Below are 12,630 nucleotides of genomic sequence, written 5' to 3'. Positions count from 1 at the left end.
AAATCCCCAAAATCCCCCCAAATCCCCCGAAATCTCCCAAATTCCCCCAAAATCCCCAAATCCCCCCAAATTCCCCCAAATCCCCGGTTCCCCCCTGGGGTCTCGGGGCAGCTCCTGCCCCCCCCCCGCCCCTCCCCCGTTTTTGGGGTTCCCGCCCCTCCCCCCCCGTCCGTGGGTGGGGGGAGGGGCGCGCGGAGCTTCCCACGGTGGGGGGAGGGGCGGGCGGGGCCCCGGCAGGTGCGGGACGGGACCGGGACCGAACCGGGACAGGAACCGGGACAAGAAACGGGACCGGGACAGGAACCGGGATTGGGGTCAGGAACCGAACCGGGACAGGAACCGGGGCAGGAACCGGGACCGAACCGGGATTGGGGTCAGGAACCAGGACTGGTACCGGGACAGGAACCGGGCTGGGATCGGGATTGGAGTTTGGACCGGACCGGACCGGACCGGGACCGGGACTGGGATCAGAGTCAGGACAGGGACCGGGACCCGACCAGGACAGGAACCGGGACAGGGACAGGAACCGGGATCGGGCTCGGGAACCGGGCCGGGGTCGGGATTGGGACCGGGACCGGGACAGGAACCGGGTCCCGGTCGGGGTTGGGGTCAGAACCGGGCTCGGGAGGGAATCGGGATAAGAACCGGGCCGGAATCGGGATTAGGGTTGGGATCGGGACCGGGTTTGGAGCCGGGACCGGGACCGGCATCAGGACACGGATCTGGATCAGGATCGGGATCGGGACCAAGGCATGGATCGGGACCAGGATCGGGATCTGGACCGGAACCGGGACGCGGATAAGGACCGGAGCCTGGATCTGGACCGGAACCGGGACGCGGATAAGGACCGGAACCCGGACCTGGACCGGAACCGGGACCGGGAGCCGCCGCCGCCGCCGTGCCCCGGCCCGGAGCGGCCCCGGTCCCGGCCCGGCCCCACCCGCTGGGGCATCTGCTCGGCCGGGGCCATCAGCCACGACTTCGTGCTGGCCCTGCAGACCCTGCCCCCCGAGGAGCACACGGTGAGCCCCCAAAAAACCCCCAAAATCACCCGAAATCACCCCAAAAACCCCCGATCCCGGGGAGCCCCAAAAACCCCGGAATCTCCCCCAAAACCCCCCGGGGCCATCAGCCACGACTTCGTGCTGGCCCTGCAGACCCTGCCCCCCGAGGAGCACACGGTGAGCCCCCCAAAAACCCCCCGAAATCACCCCAAAAATCACCCGAAATCACCCGAAATCACCCCAAAAACCCCCGATCCGGGGAGCCCCAAAAACCCCGGAATCCCCCCCAAAACGATCACCCAAAACCCCCCCGGGGCCATCAGCCACGACTTCGCGCTGGCCCTGCAGACCCTGCCCGCCGAGGAGCACACGGTGACCCCCCAAAAACCCCAAAATCCCCCGAAATCACCCCAAAATCCCCCGAAATCACCCCAAAAACCCGGGGAACCGCAAAATTGCCAGGGGAGCCCCAAAATCCCCCCGGGACCCTCAAACACCTGGAAATGTCCCCAAAACCTCCGGAACCCCAAAAACCCCCGGGACCCCAAAAATCCTGGGCGTGTCCCCAAACCTCGGCGTGTCCCCAAAATCCTCGGGAGCCCCAAAATCTGGGCGTGACCCCGAAAATCCTGGGCGTGTCCCTAAACCAGGGCGTGTCCCCAAAACCCCCGGGACCCCCAAAACCTGGGCGTGCCCCCAAAAACGCCCGGGATTTTGGGGTTTCTTTGGGGATTTTGGGGTTTCCCGCGGGATTTTGGGTTTTTTCGGGGATTTTGGGTTTTTTCGGAGATTTTGGGGTTTCCCCCGAGGTTTTTTTTCGGAGATTTTGGTTTTTTTTTCGGGGATTTTGGGGTTTCCCCCGGGATTTTGGGTTTTTTTTTCGGGGATTTTGGTTTTTTTTCGGGGATTTTGGGGTTTCCCCCGGGATTTTGGGGTTCTCCCGGGATTTTGGGTTTTTCCTGGGGATTTTGGAGTTTCCCCCGGGGATTTTCGTTTTTTTCGGGGATTTTGTTTCTTTTTTGGGGATTTTGGGGTCCCCCCGGATCCTGGAGCGCCCCCTCCGTGTCCCCGCAGGTGGCGGCGGTGGCCGCGCGGGATTTGGGGCGCGCCCGGGGCTTCGCGCAGCGTTTTGGGGTGCCCCGGGCCTACGGATCCTACGAGGAGCTGGCCCAGGACCCCGGCGTGGGTGAGACCCCGGGTTTGGGGGATTTTGGGGGGGATTTGGGTTTTTTTGGGGTTTTTCTGGGGTTTTATGGGGTTTGTTTGGGGGGAAACTTGTGGTTTTGGTGTTTTATTGGGGTCGGGTTTGTTTGGGGGTTCCCTGAGGCGGGTTTTGGGATGTCCCCACAAATGTGGGGGTTTATGGGATTTTATGTTTTTTTGGTTTTTTTTTGGGAGTGGGTTTATGTTTTTTTTGAGGGTTTTATGTGTTTTTGGGGTTTTTTTTGGGGGGGAATTCGGGGTTTTTTGGGATGGGGATTTTTTGGGGGTTCCCTGATGAGTTTTTTGGGGTTCCCCATTAGATGTTGTGTACGTGGGCGTGGTGAACCCCGCCCACCTGCCCGCGGGGCCGCTGTTCTATGTTGCTTTATGGTGGTTTTTTGCAGTTTTTTTGGGGCAATTCGGGATTTTTTGGGATCGGGATTTTTTTGGGGGTTCCCTGATGAGTTTTTTGGGGTTCCCCCTCAGACGTGGTGTACGTGGGGGTGGTGAACCCCTCTCACCTGCCCGCGGGGCCGCTGTTCTATGGGGTTTGATGTGGATTTATGATGTTTTTATGGGTTTTTTGGGGGGAATTCGGGTTTTTTTGGGGTCGGGGTTTTTTTGGGTTTGTTCAGGGTTTTTTTTTGGGGTTCCCCATTAGATGTTGTGTACGTGGGGGTGGTGAACCCCTCTCACCTGCCCGCGGGGCTGCTCTTCCTGCGCCGGGGCCGCGCGGTGCTGATGGAGAAGCCGATGGCGCTCAGCGCCCGCCAGGTGGCGCAGCTGGCGGGGACGGCCAGGGACAAAGGCGTGTTCCTGATGGAGGTGGGGCCGGTGGGGCCAGTGGGACCAGTAATCCCTCCCAGTATTCCCAGTATAACCAGTGACCCCTCCCAGTGCCCCCAGTATAACCAGTGACCCCTCCCAGTGCTCCCAGTATAACCAGTAACCCCTCCCAGTATTCCCAGTATAACCAGTAACCCCTCCCAGTATTCCCAGTATAACCAGTGACCCCTCCCAGTATTCCCAGTATAACCAGTGACCCCTCCCAGTGCCCCCAGTATAACCAGTAACCCCTCCCAGTATCCTCAGGGTTCTGTTCCCAGTGTCCCCAGTAACCCCAGTCTCTCTCCCAGTCCCTCCCAGTATCCCCAGTATCTCCAGTTTGTTCCCTTCCATGGGTTCCATACCTGTTTTTCCTGATTTTTCCCGTTTCCATGTTTTCTGTACCTGTTTTTTTCCCAGTTTTTCCCATTTCCAGGGTTCCTGGACCCGTTGTTTCCCATTTTTCCCCATTTCCCCCCATTTCCCCCCATTTTCCCCCATTTTTATCATTTCCAGTGTTTCTGTACCCGTTTTTTCCGTTTTTTCCCCGTTTCCAGGGTTCCTGGACCCGTTTTTTCCCATTTTTTCCCATTTTCCCCATTTTCCTCCAGTTTTTATAATTGCCAGTGTTTCTGTACCCATCTTTCCCCGTTTTTTCACATTTTCACACGTTTTTTCCCGTTTTTAGGGTTTCTGGACCCGTTTTTTCCCCGCCTGGCGCCGCCTGCTCTCCCTGGCCCGGGGGGGCTGCCTGGGGTCGCCCCTGGTGCTGCGGGGGGAGCTCGGGTTCGACCTGAGGGGGGTCCCGAGGCTCCGAGACCCCGGCCTGGGCGGGGGGGCCCTGCTGGACCTGGGGGGCTACGGGCTCCAAATGGCCCTGGCCATGCTGGGGGGGGCAGAGGGGCAGCCCCCTCCCCAAATTAGAGCCCACGGCGTGCTGCACCCCACCGGTACGGACTGGGATATACTGGGAGGGACTGGGTTATACTGGGAGGGACTGGGAGGGAGTGGGAGGGCGCTGCAGTTCCCAAAATCCGCCACCAGGCGGAGCTCCTTGGGGGAAACTGGGAGAGACTGGGAGCACTGGGAATGGGGAACTGGGGGGCACTGGGGGGCACTGGGGGGCACTGGGATCTCCCCCATTTTCCCACTTTTCTTCCCATCTTTGTCCGATTTGTCTCCTTTTCACCCATTTCCCCCATTATTTTCCTCCATTTCCCCCCATATTTCTCCCCATTATTTCTGCCTGTTTTCCCCCATTCTCCCCCCGTTATTTCCCCCCATTATTTCCCCGGTTTTCCCCCGTTATTTCCCCCCATTATTTTTGCCCATTTCCCCGTTATTTCCCCCCATTATTTTCCCCATTTTCCCCCCGTTATTTCCCCCCATTAATTTTGCCCATTTCCCTCCAATTTCATCCCATTATTTTTCCCCATTTCCCCCCATTATTTTTTCCCATTTTCCCCGTTATTTCCCCCCATAATTTCCCCCATTTTCTCCCCCATTTTCCCCCGTTTTTCCCCCGTGATTTTTGCCCATTTTCACCGTTTTTCGCCCCATTTTCCAGGCGTGGATGAGGCGGTGTCGCTGTCGCTCTCGTTCCCCGGGCGGGGCCTGGCCTCGCTCGTTTTCCTCCCATTATTTCCACCATAACTTTCCCCATTTTCCCCGTTTTTTCCCCGGTTTTTTCCCGGTTTTTACCCCGTTTCTCCCCCCACGATTTTTGCCCATTTTCACCGTTTTTCGCCCCATTTTCCAGGCGTGGATGAGGCGGTGTCGCTGTCGCTCTCGTTCCCTGAGGGGGGCCTGGCCTCGCTCGTTTTCCCCCCATTATTTCCACCATAACTTTCCCCATTTTCCCCGTTTTTTCCCCAGTTTTTTCCCCGGTTTTTCCCCCATTATTCCCCCCATGATTTTTGCCCATTTTCCCCGTTTTTCGCCCCATTTTCCAGGCGTGGATGAGGCGGTGTCGCTGTCGCTCTCGTTCCCTGAGGGGGGCCTGGCCTCGCTCGTTTTCCCCCCGTTATTTCCACCATAACTTTCCCCATTTTCCCCGGTTTTTTCCCCCATTTTTTCCCCGGTTTTTCCCCCATTATTCCCCCGTGATTTTTGCCCATTTTCACCGTTTTTTGCCCCATTTTCCAGGCGTGGACGAGTCGGTGTCGCTGTCGCTCTCGTTCCCCGGGCGGGGCCTGGCCTCGCTCGTTTTCTCCATGGCCGCGGAGCTGCCGGGGGGGGCGGCGCTGGGGGGGCCGCGCGGCTGGGCCGAGGTGACCAAAACCCCGGGATTTCACCCCAAAACCAGGGGGGACCCCAAAACCCGGGGTTTGGGGGAAAACTGCGGGATTTGGATTAAAACGCCAGGATTTGGGGGGAAATACCCAGGGTTTGGGGCAAAACCCCAACGTGTTTGGGGAGAAATCCCCCGGTTTTGGGGTTAACTCCCCCGGGTTTTCGGCGTTTTGGGGTCGTTTTGGACTTTTTGGGTTTTTTAGGGTTTTTGGGGGGGGCCAGGGTTCATTTTTTGGGTGTGTTCAGGTTTTTTTTGGGTGGATTTTGGGTGGTTTTGGGTCTGGGGTTCATTTTTTTGTTTTTTTTTGGGTGGATTTCGGGTGGTTTTGGGTCTGGGGTTCCTGTTTTGGGTGTATTTCGGCTGTTTTTGGGTCCGGGGTTCATTTTTTTGGGTGTATTTCGGGTGTTTTTGGGTGTATTTCAGCTGTTTTTGGGTCTGACCCCCCCGTTTCGGTGCCCCACAGCTCCCGACCCACATGAACTGCCCCACGGAGCTGCTCTGGGGGTGGGGGGCACATGGGGGATTTCTGGGTGTATTTTGGGTGCATTTCGGGTGTTTTTGGGTCCGATCCCCCCGTTTCGGTGCCCCACAGCTCCCGACCCACATGAACTGCCCCACGGAGCTGCTCTGGGGGGGGCACATGGAGGATTTCAGGGTGATTTTTGGGTGTATTTCGGGTGCATTTTGGGTGTTTTTGGGTCTGACCCCCCGTTTCGCTGCCCCACAGCTCCCGACCCACATGAACTGCCCCACGGAGCTGCTCTGGGGGGGGCACATGGGGGATTTCTGGGTGCATTTCGGGTGTTTTTGGGTGTATTTTGGGTGCATTTTGGCTGTTTTTGGGTCTGACCCCCCCGTTTCGCTGCCCCACAGCTCCCGACCCACATGAACTGCCCCACGGAGCTGCTCTGGGGCGGGCGCCGGGAGCGTTTCCCGCTGCCCCCCACGGCCGAGCCCCCCAACTTCCCCCACAGCGCGGGGCTGCGCTACGAGGCCCAGCACGTGCGGGAGTGCCTGCTGCAGGGTGAGATTTGGGGCGAAAAAACGCGATTTTGGGAAAAAAATGGGGTTTGGGGGGAAAATACCGAGATTTGGGGAGAAAAAACGCGATTTTGGGAAAAAAATGGGGTTTGGGGGGGACAGTGGGATTTGGGGGGAAAAACCCGGGATTTGGGGAAAAAACTGGTGATTGGGGGGGAAAAAACACAGGATTTTGGGGAAAAATGGGATCTGGGGGAAAAAAATGGGATTTGGAGAAAAAATGGGGTTTGGGGGGAAATAAGCTGGGATTTGGTGGGGGAAACGCTGGGATTTGGGGAAAAACCCTGGGATTTTTGGGGGGAAAAACACGGGTTTTGGGTAAAACCCCGAGATTTGGGTAAAAACCTGGGATTTGGGGTAAAACTCATGAGATTTGGGGTAAAACCTCCCCGTTTTTTTGGAGAAAAGCCCCAGGATTTGGGGCGAACCCCCCCCCCCCGATTTTGGGGTGAAATGCCCCGATTTTGGGGTAAATCCCCCCCGCGTTGGGGTCCCCCCGCCAGGGCTGACCCAGAGCCCCGAGATGCCGCTGGCCGAGAGCGAGGCCATCGCGCGGCTGCTGGACCAGGCCCGGCAGCAGCTGGGGGAGAAAGCGGCCGCAGCCGCCCCGAGTGACCAAAGAGTGACCACGGGAGTGACCACGGGAGTGACCACGGGAGTGACCAGGGACCCTCCGGAGTGACCACTGAGCCTCCTGAATGACCATGGGAGTGACCAGTGACTGCTGGAGTGACCACGGGAGTGGCCACTGAGCCTGAGTGACCACGGGAGTGACCAGAGCAGCTCTGGCGTCGCCCGCCCGTGGCTCAATAAAAGCTCTGAAACCTCCCCAAAACGGGGCCCAGTCCCTCCCAGACGCTCCCAGTCTGTCCCAGTTTGCCCCAGTCACACAGACACAGTCCCAGTTTGTCCCAGTCTGCCCAGTGTGCCCGGTTTATTAGAGCAGCAGCCCGTGCTGCCGCAGCACTGCCGTGAACGGCGCCGCTTTCTTCTCCGCGCTGCGCTCGGCCCGGCGCCGCAGGCTCTGGATGGGGGAAAAAACGGGGAAATTGGGAAAAATGGGGGGGAAAACGGGGGGGAAAAACGGGGGGAAAAACCGGGGAAATTGGGAAAAACGCGGGGAAAAACGGGGGGAAAACATGGGGGAAAAAACGGGGGGAAAAACCGGGGAAATTGGGAAAAACGCGGGGAAAAATGGCGGGGAAAAACCGGGGAAATTGGGAAAAATGGGGGGAAAAACAGCGGGGAAAACATGGGGGAAAATGGGGGGAAAACATGGGGAAAGATAGGGGAAAAAATGGGGAAAAAACCCAGGAAAAAATGGGGGAAAAACCGGGGAAAAAACCAGGAAAAAAACCCCAAGAAAATCAGGGAAGGGACATGGGAAAAAATTAAAAAAAGACGGGGAAAAAAAGGGAAAAAAAAAAAAAACAGGGAAAAAAAAAGGTGGAAAAAAAGAGTGGGAGACAGGAAAAAAGGTGGGGAAAAAAGGGAATACCAGGGAAAAAGGAAAAACGTGGAAAAAATGCAGGGAAAAGGGGAAGAAGTCAGGAGAAAATGAGAAAAAAAAACAGGAGAAAAAAACCACCATGGAAAAACAAGGGAAAAGATGGGAAAATGTGTAAAAAACAAAAAAACCCAAACAAACAAAAAAACAGGGGAAAAAAGTGGAAAAAAAGGGGAAAAAGCCAGGGAAATTGAGAAAAAGGAAAAAAAACAGGGAAAAGGGGGAAATCAGGCATTGAGAGGGCCACAATTTGGGGGCTTTCCCTGCTTTTAGGTCTTTCCCACCCTGTTTTTCTCACTGTGAGTTTTTTCAAGTCCCACACCCAAACCCCAGGGTTTTTAACCCCAGTTTCGTTTATTTTTTCCCGATTTTGGGGTTTTTTCCCGATTTTGGGGTGTTTTTCCCCGCGTTTTCCTCACCATCATCTTCCTCTTCTTGTTGTAGCGGATCTTGGCCTTCTCCTTCCTCTTCTCCTCCAGGGCCTCGGTGACGTCCCGGTACTTCCAGCCCACCTCGTGTGCCAGGCGGCCCAGCACGGCAAACTGGGGACACTGGGAGCTCAGAAACAGCCCAAAACCAGCCCAAAACACCCCAAAAAACACACCCAAAAACTGCCCCAAAAACACCCCAAAAAACAGCCCAAAATCCCACAGAACTGCCCCAAATCTGCCTCGTGTGCCAGGCGGCCCAGCACGGCAAACTGGGGACACTGGGAGCTCAGGAAATGCCCCAAAACACCCCAAAAACAACACCAAAAAACCCCCAAAAAACACACCCAAAAACTGCTCCAAAAACGGCCCCCAAACCCCCCAAAAAACACACCAAAAAACCCCCAAAATCCCACATCCAAAACCAGCCCAAAAACTGCCCCAAAAACAGCCCAAGAATCAGCCCAAAATCCCCCAGAACTGCCCCAATTCTGACTTATACAGCATCTGAATGCTGGAACCCCCAGCAAAAAAAACCCATAAAGTCCCAAAGCCCCGTAAAACCCCCAAAATCCCATAAACACCCTAAAAAAAAACCTCATTAAAAAAAAATCCCTGAACTCCCTAAAATCTGACTAAAATCCCAAAGAACTCCCCCAAAGTCCCACATAAACCCCCAAATATCTCCCTAAAATTCCGTAAAATTCCCCTAAAATCCCTAAAAACCCTCATAAAACCCCAGAATGTCCCCAAACCCCCCGGATTTGCCCCAAACCGGGCTCACCTTCCGCGTGGGTTTCAGGCGGATGATCTTCAGCGCCGCCGGCACCACCATGCGCTTGCGCTGAAAAATACCAAATTCGGGGCTTTTTGGGGCGTTTTGGGGATTTTTAAAGGTTTTAAGGGATTTTGGTGGGGGGGGGTTTAGGGTATTTTAAGAGGTTTATAGAATTTTAGGGGGTTTTATGGCAAATTTGGGCATTTTATGGGGTTTTATGGGATTTTGGTGGGAGTTTATGTGATTTTTGGGGATTTAATGAGATTTTAGGGGGTTTTATGAGATTTTAAGGGTTTTATGGGATTTTGGTGGGGGTTTTATGAGATTTTTGTGGGGTTACGGGATTTTGGGGGGGTTTTATGGGATTTTTAGGAGATTTATGTGATTTTAAGTGGTTTTATGCCATTTTGGTGAGGGATTTTAGGGAGATTTTATGAGATTTTAAGGGGTTTGTGGGATTTGGGTGGGGGTTATGGGATTTTAGGGTGTTCTATCATTTCTTTAGGGAGTTCATAGAATTTTAAGGAAATTTTACAAGGTTTTAGCAACTCTTATCAGATTTTATAAGGTGTTAAGGAGATTTTAGAGAGTTTATAGGATTTTAGAAGGTTTTGTGAGATTTTAGGAGATTTTATAGGATTTTTAGGAGGTTTTATGGGATTTTGGTGGGGGTTGTAAGATTTCATTGGGATTTTATCAAATTTCTTGGGGCGCTTCTGGGGTTTTACGAGATTTTAGAGTTTTGTGGGATTTAGGTGTGAATTACAAAATTTCAGGGGGATTCTCTCTGATTTTTTTAGGGAGTTTCTGAGATTTTGAAGGTTCAATGAGGTTTTAAGGTTTCTCTGGAATTTCGGTGGAGATTACAAGGTTTAATTTTGGTTTTATCAGGTTTTATTTAGGGGGTTTCTGTGATTTTGGAGATTTGATGGCGTTTCAAGGTTTTCACCAGATTTTGGGGAAGATTTCAGGATTTTGGGGCGATTTTAGCAGATGTTTCTGGGGTCTGTGGGGTGCCCGGTGTCTCAGGATTTGGGTTTTTCTCAGCTCGAGTCAAACAATGTAGGTAAAGGTGACATCACCGACACCGGGATTGGGGGCACTTTGGGGAGGGATTTTGGGGTGAAACTGGGGGATTTTGGGTCCCACCTTGTCGTAGGGAGGGGGGATCCCATCGAACACCTTGAGCCGCTCCAGCGCCGCCTGGCCCCGCTTGGTCTTGTGGGGCAGCATGCCTGGATTGGGGTGAAAAACGGGGATTTAGGGCAAATCTGGGATTGGGGTGAAAAACGGGGAATTAGGGAAAATCTGGGATTGGGGTGAAAAACGGGGATTTAGGGCAAATCTGGGATTGGGGTGAAAAACGGGGATTTAGGGCAAATCTGGGTTTGGGGTGAAAAACGGGCATTTAGGGCAAATCTGGGTTTGGGGTGGAAAACGGGGATTTAGGGCAATCTGAGTCTGGGGGGGTTTGGGGTGAAAAACAGGGATTTAGGGAAATCTGAGGGTTTGGGGATTCTGGGGGGAATTTTGAGGATTTGGGGGAATTTTTGGGCTCCCCTCACTCCACACTGCGCGTGTGGATTTTGGGGCAGTTTTTGGGGATTTTGGGGTCTCTCACCTCGCACTGTGTGTGGGGATTTTGAGGCGTTTTTTGGGGCGATTTTTGGTGTTTTTGGGGTCTCTCAACTCGCACCAGAAGATGTGGCTGGGGGTGTTTGGAGGCTTTGGGGCAGTTTTTGGGGGGAATTTGGGGGTTTTTGGGTGTCTTTCACCTTGCACCATGCATAGGGATTTTATGGGGTTTTGGGGGGGATTTTGGGGTGATTTTTGGGGGATTTTGGGGCAGTTTTTGGGGCCCTGCTCACCTCAGTCCATGTGTGAGGATTTTGGGGTGATTCTGGGGTGATTTTTGGGTATTTTGGGGTCTCTCACCTCGCACCGTGCGCCAGAAGATGCGGCTGGGGGCTCGGAAGTGGAAGGGGCCCCGGGAGGGGTTGGTGTTCATCCTCTTCCTCAGGAAGGCCAGGAACTTCACTGGGGGAGGGTAGAAAATGGGGCAAAATCAGCAGAAATCGGGTAAAATCCATCAGAAACGGGGCAGAAACTATCAAAAAACCGGTCAGAAACATTAAAAAATGGTGCAGAATCCCACAGAAATAGGGCAGAATTCCTCTAAAATGGGGAGAATCCATTAAAAATGGTGCAGAATCCCTCAGAAATGGGGCAGAATTCCTCTAAAATGGGGAGAATCCATTAAAAATGGGGCAGAATCCCTCAGAAATGGACAAGGATCCATCAAAAAATTGGGCAGAATTCTTTAAAAATGGGGCAAAATTCCTTCGGAACTGGGGCAGAACCCTCAGAACTGGAGCGGAATTCCTTTAAAAATGGGGCAAAATCCCTCAGAAACGGGGCAGAATTCATTAAAGACAGGGCAGAATCTCTCAAAAATGGCACTCACGAATTGCCAGGATGAGGAAAAAGGGTGAAACCGCCCCAAACCGGGGGTGCACCGAGAACCCGGGACCTTCTGGAACCTTCCCGAGACTTCTCCGTGACCCAAAACCGCTGGAATTGTCCCCAAACCCCGGGATCTGTCCCCAAACCCGGCCGCCCCCGCACTCACGCTTGTTCCGGTAGAAGTTCCCGGAGATGTTGATGCCCTCGCAGCGAACAACGACCACGCGGCGGCCTGGGGACAGCGCACCGGCCCCGGTCCCCCGTTAATCCCAGATCTCCTCCGGTTCCCCCCCTTTAGACCCGGTTTTTCACCCTTTTTCCCGGTTCCCCCCCTTTATTCCCTTTTTTTTTCTCTTTATTCCCGGTTCCCCCCCTTTATTCCCGTACCCTCCCCCCGTTAATGCCGGCTTTCCCCGTTAATCCCGGTTTTCCCCCCATTATTCCCGGTTTTCCCCCGCGCTCAGCTGGTAGTGCATGTAGGCGCCTCTCATTGTCGCCAAACTCGACAGCCGAAAGGGTTCATCACGGCGCGGGGGTCCCGGTGCCACTGCCGGTAATTCCCCCGGTTCCGTTCCCGGTAACTCCCCCGGTGCCGCCGCCCCGCACTCACCCAGCAGCACCTGCTTGGCCACGATCGCCGCCAGCCGGCCCAGGAGGTGCCCGCGCCCATCGATCACCAGAACCTGCGGCGGGAGGAGCACCGGGGTGAGGCCGGGCTCTCGCCGGGCCCAGGCCGCACCGCACCGTGCTCAGGCCGCGCCGCACCAGGCCCAGGCCGCACCGCGTGGCCGCGCTCTGCGCCCCTCCCGCCGCCCGCCCGCGATTCCCCGCGCTCCCCGCGGTTTCCCGCGCGCTCCCCGAGCCTCGCCGAGCCCCCCCAGGCCGCTCCCGGAGCCCCCCGAGCCCTCCCGGGGCCCCCGGGCCGCACCCGCGGCTCCGCCATGGCCGCCACCCGCCTCAGAAAGAGACCACGCCCCCTGCGGGAGCGCCGCTTCCGTCGCGGGAGGGCGGAAGTGGCGTCACGGAATGGAGGAGGAGGAACCATTGCGGGAGGAAAGAGGGGGGGAATGGGTGGGAAAATCCAATCG

General features: G+C 55.3%; 2 protein-coding genes and 2 non-coding genes across 4 annotated transcripts; 1 reads left to right on the top strand and 3 right to left on the bottom strand.

Moving 5' to 3' along the window:
• The first annotated feature begins 579 nt into the window (after positions 1-579).
• Positions 580-7,104, top strand: DHDH (dihydrodiol dehydrogenase). The gene is made up of 7 exons (XM_077170942.1): positions 580-1,022; positions 2,079-2,190; positions 2,869-3,032; positions 3,721-3,982; positions 5,178-5,302; positions 6,199-6,349; positions 6,870-7,104. The coding sequence occupies exons 1-7, from the start codon at positions 753-755 to the stop codon at positions 7,046-7,048; spliced, it is 1,263 nt and encodes a 420-aa protein (XP_077027057.1). The 5' UTR covers positions 580-752; the 3' UTR covers positions 7,049-7,104.
• Positions 7,105-7,271: 167 nt separating this feature from the next.
• RPL13A (ribosomal protein L13a) lies at positions 7,272-12,602 on the bottom strand. Its single transcript, XM_054653893.2, has 8 exons — positions 12,471-12,602; positions 12,153-12,225; positions 11,709-11,774; positions 11,015-11,116; positions 10,229-10,314; positions 9,086-9,145; positions 8,293-8,415; positions 7,272-7,390 (listed from the first exon to the last, which is right to left on the bottom strand). Exons 1-8 carry the CDS (start codon positions 12,585-12,587, stop codon positions 7,304-7,306), a joined length of 714 nt encoding a protein of 237 aa, XP_054509868.2. The 5' UTR covers positions 12,588-12,602; the 3' UTR covers positions 7,272-7,303.
• LOC129134206 (small nucleolar RNA SNORD34) lies at positions 10,098-10,169 on the bottom strand. Its single transcript, XR_008536144.1, has one exon. It is a non-coding gene; the product is annotated as a small nucleolar RNA SNORD34 (small nucleolar RNA).
• Positions 11,997-12,075, bottom strand: LOC129134205 (small nucleolar RNA Z195/SNORD33/SNORD32 family). Its single transcript, XR_008536143.1, has one exon. It is a non-coding gene; the product is annotated as a small nucleolar RNA Z195/SNORD33/SNORD32 family (small nucleolar RNA).
• Positions 12,603-12,630: the final 28 nt, after the last annotated feature.

The sequence above is a fragment of the Agelaius phoeniceus genome, chromosome 37, assembly GCF_051311805.1.
Source record: "Agelaius phoeniceus isolate bAgePho1 chromosome 37, bAgePho1.hap1, whole genome shotgun sequence".
Classification (NCBI taxonomy): Eukaryota; Metazoa; Chordata; class Aves; order Passeriformes; family Icteridae; genus Agelaius; species Agelaius phoeniceus.
This window is presented reverse-complemented; position numbering and strand designations above follow the sequence as displayed.

What these genes read in the sequence shown, in the direction of transcription:
- RPL13A (XM_054653893.2), bottom strand. Translation starts at nt 12,587, where the DNA reads ATGGTTCCTCCTCCTCCATTCCGTGACGCCACTTCCGCCCTCCCGCGA. An exon ending in CTTCTGGCGCACGGTGCGAG is followed by an intron (nt 10,315 to 11,014) that starts GTGAGAGACCCC and finishes ACCCCAATCCAG; the next exon opens with GCATGCTGCCCCACAAGACC. An exon ending in ACAAGAAGAGGAAGATGATG is followed by an intron (nt 7,391 to 8,292) that starts GTGAGGAAAACG and finishes TCCCCCATCCAG; the next exon opens with AGCCTGCGGCGCCGGGCCGA.
- DHDH (XM_077170942.1), top strand. Translation starts at nt 753, where the DNA reads ATGGATCGGGACCAGGATCGGGATCTGGACCGGAACCGGGACGCGGAT. An exon ending in TGCCCCCCGAGGAGCACACG is followed by an intron (nt 1,023 to 2,078) that starts GTGAGCCCCCAA and finishes GTGTCCCCGCAG; the next exon opens with GTGGCGGCGGTGGCCGCGCG. An exon ending in GGCCGCGCGGCTGGGCCGAG is followed by an intron (nt 5,303 to 6,198) that starts GTGACCAAAACC and finishes GCTGCCCCACAG; the next exon opens with CTCCCGACCCACATGAACTG.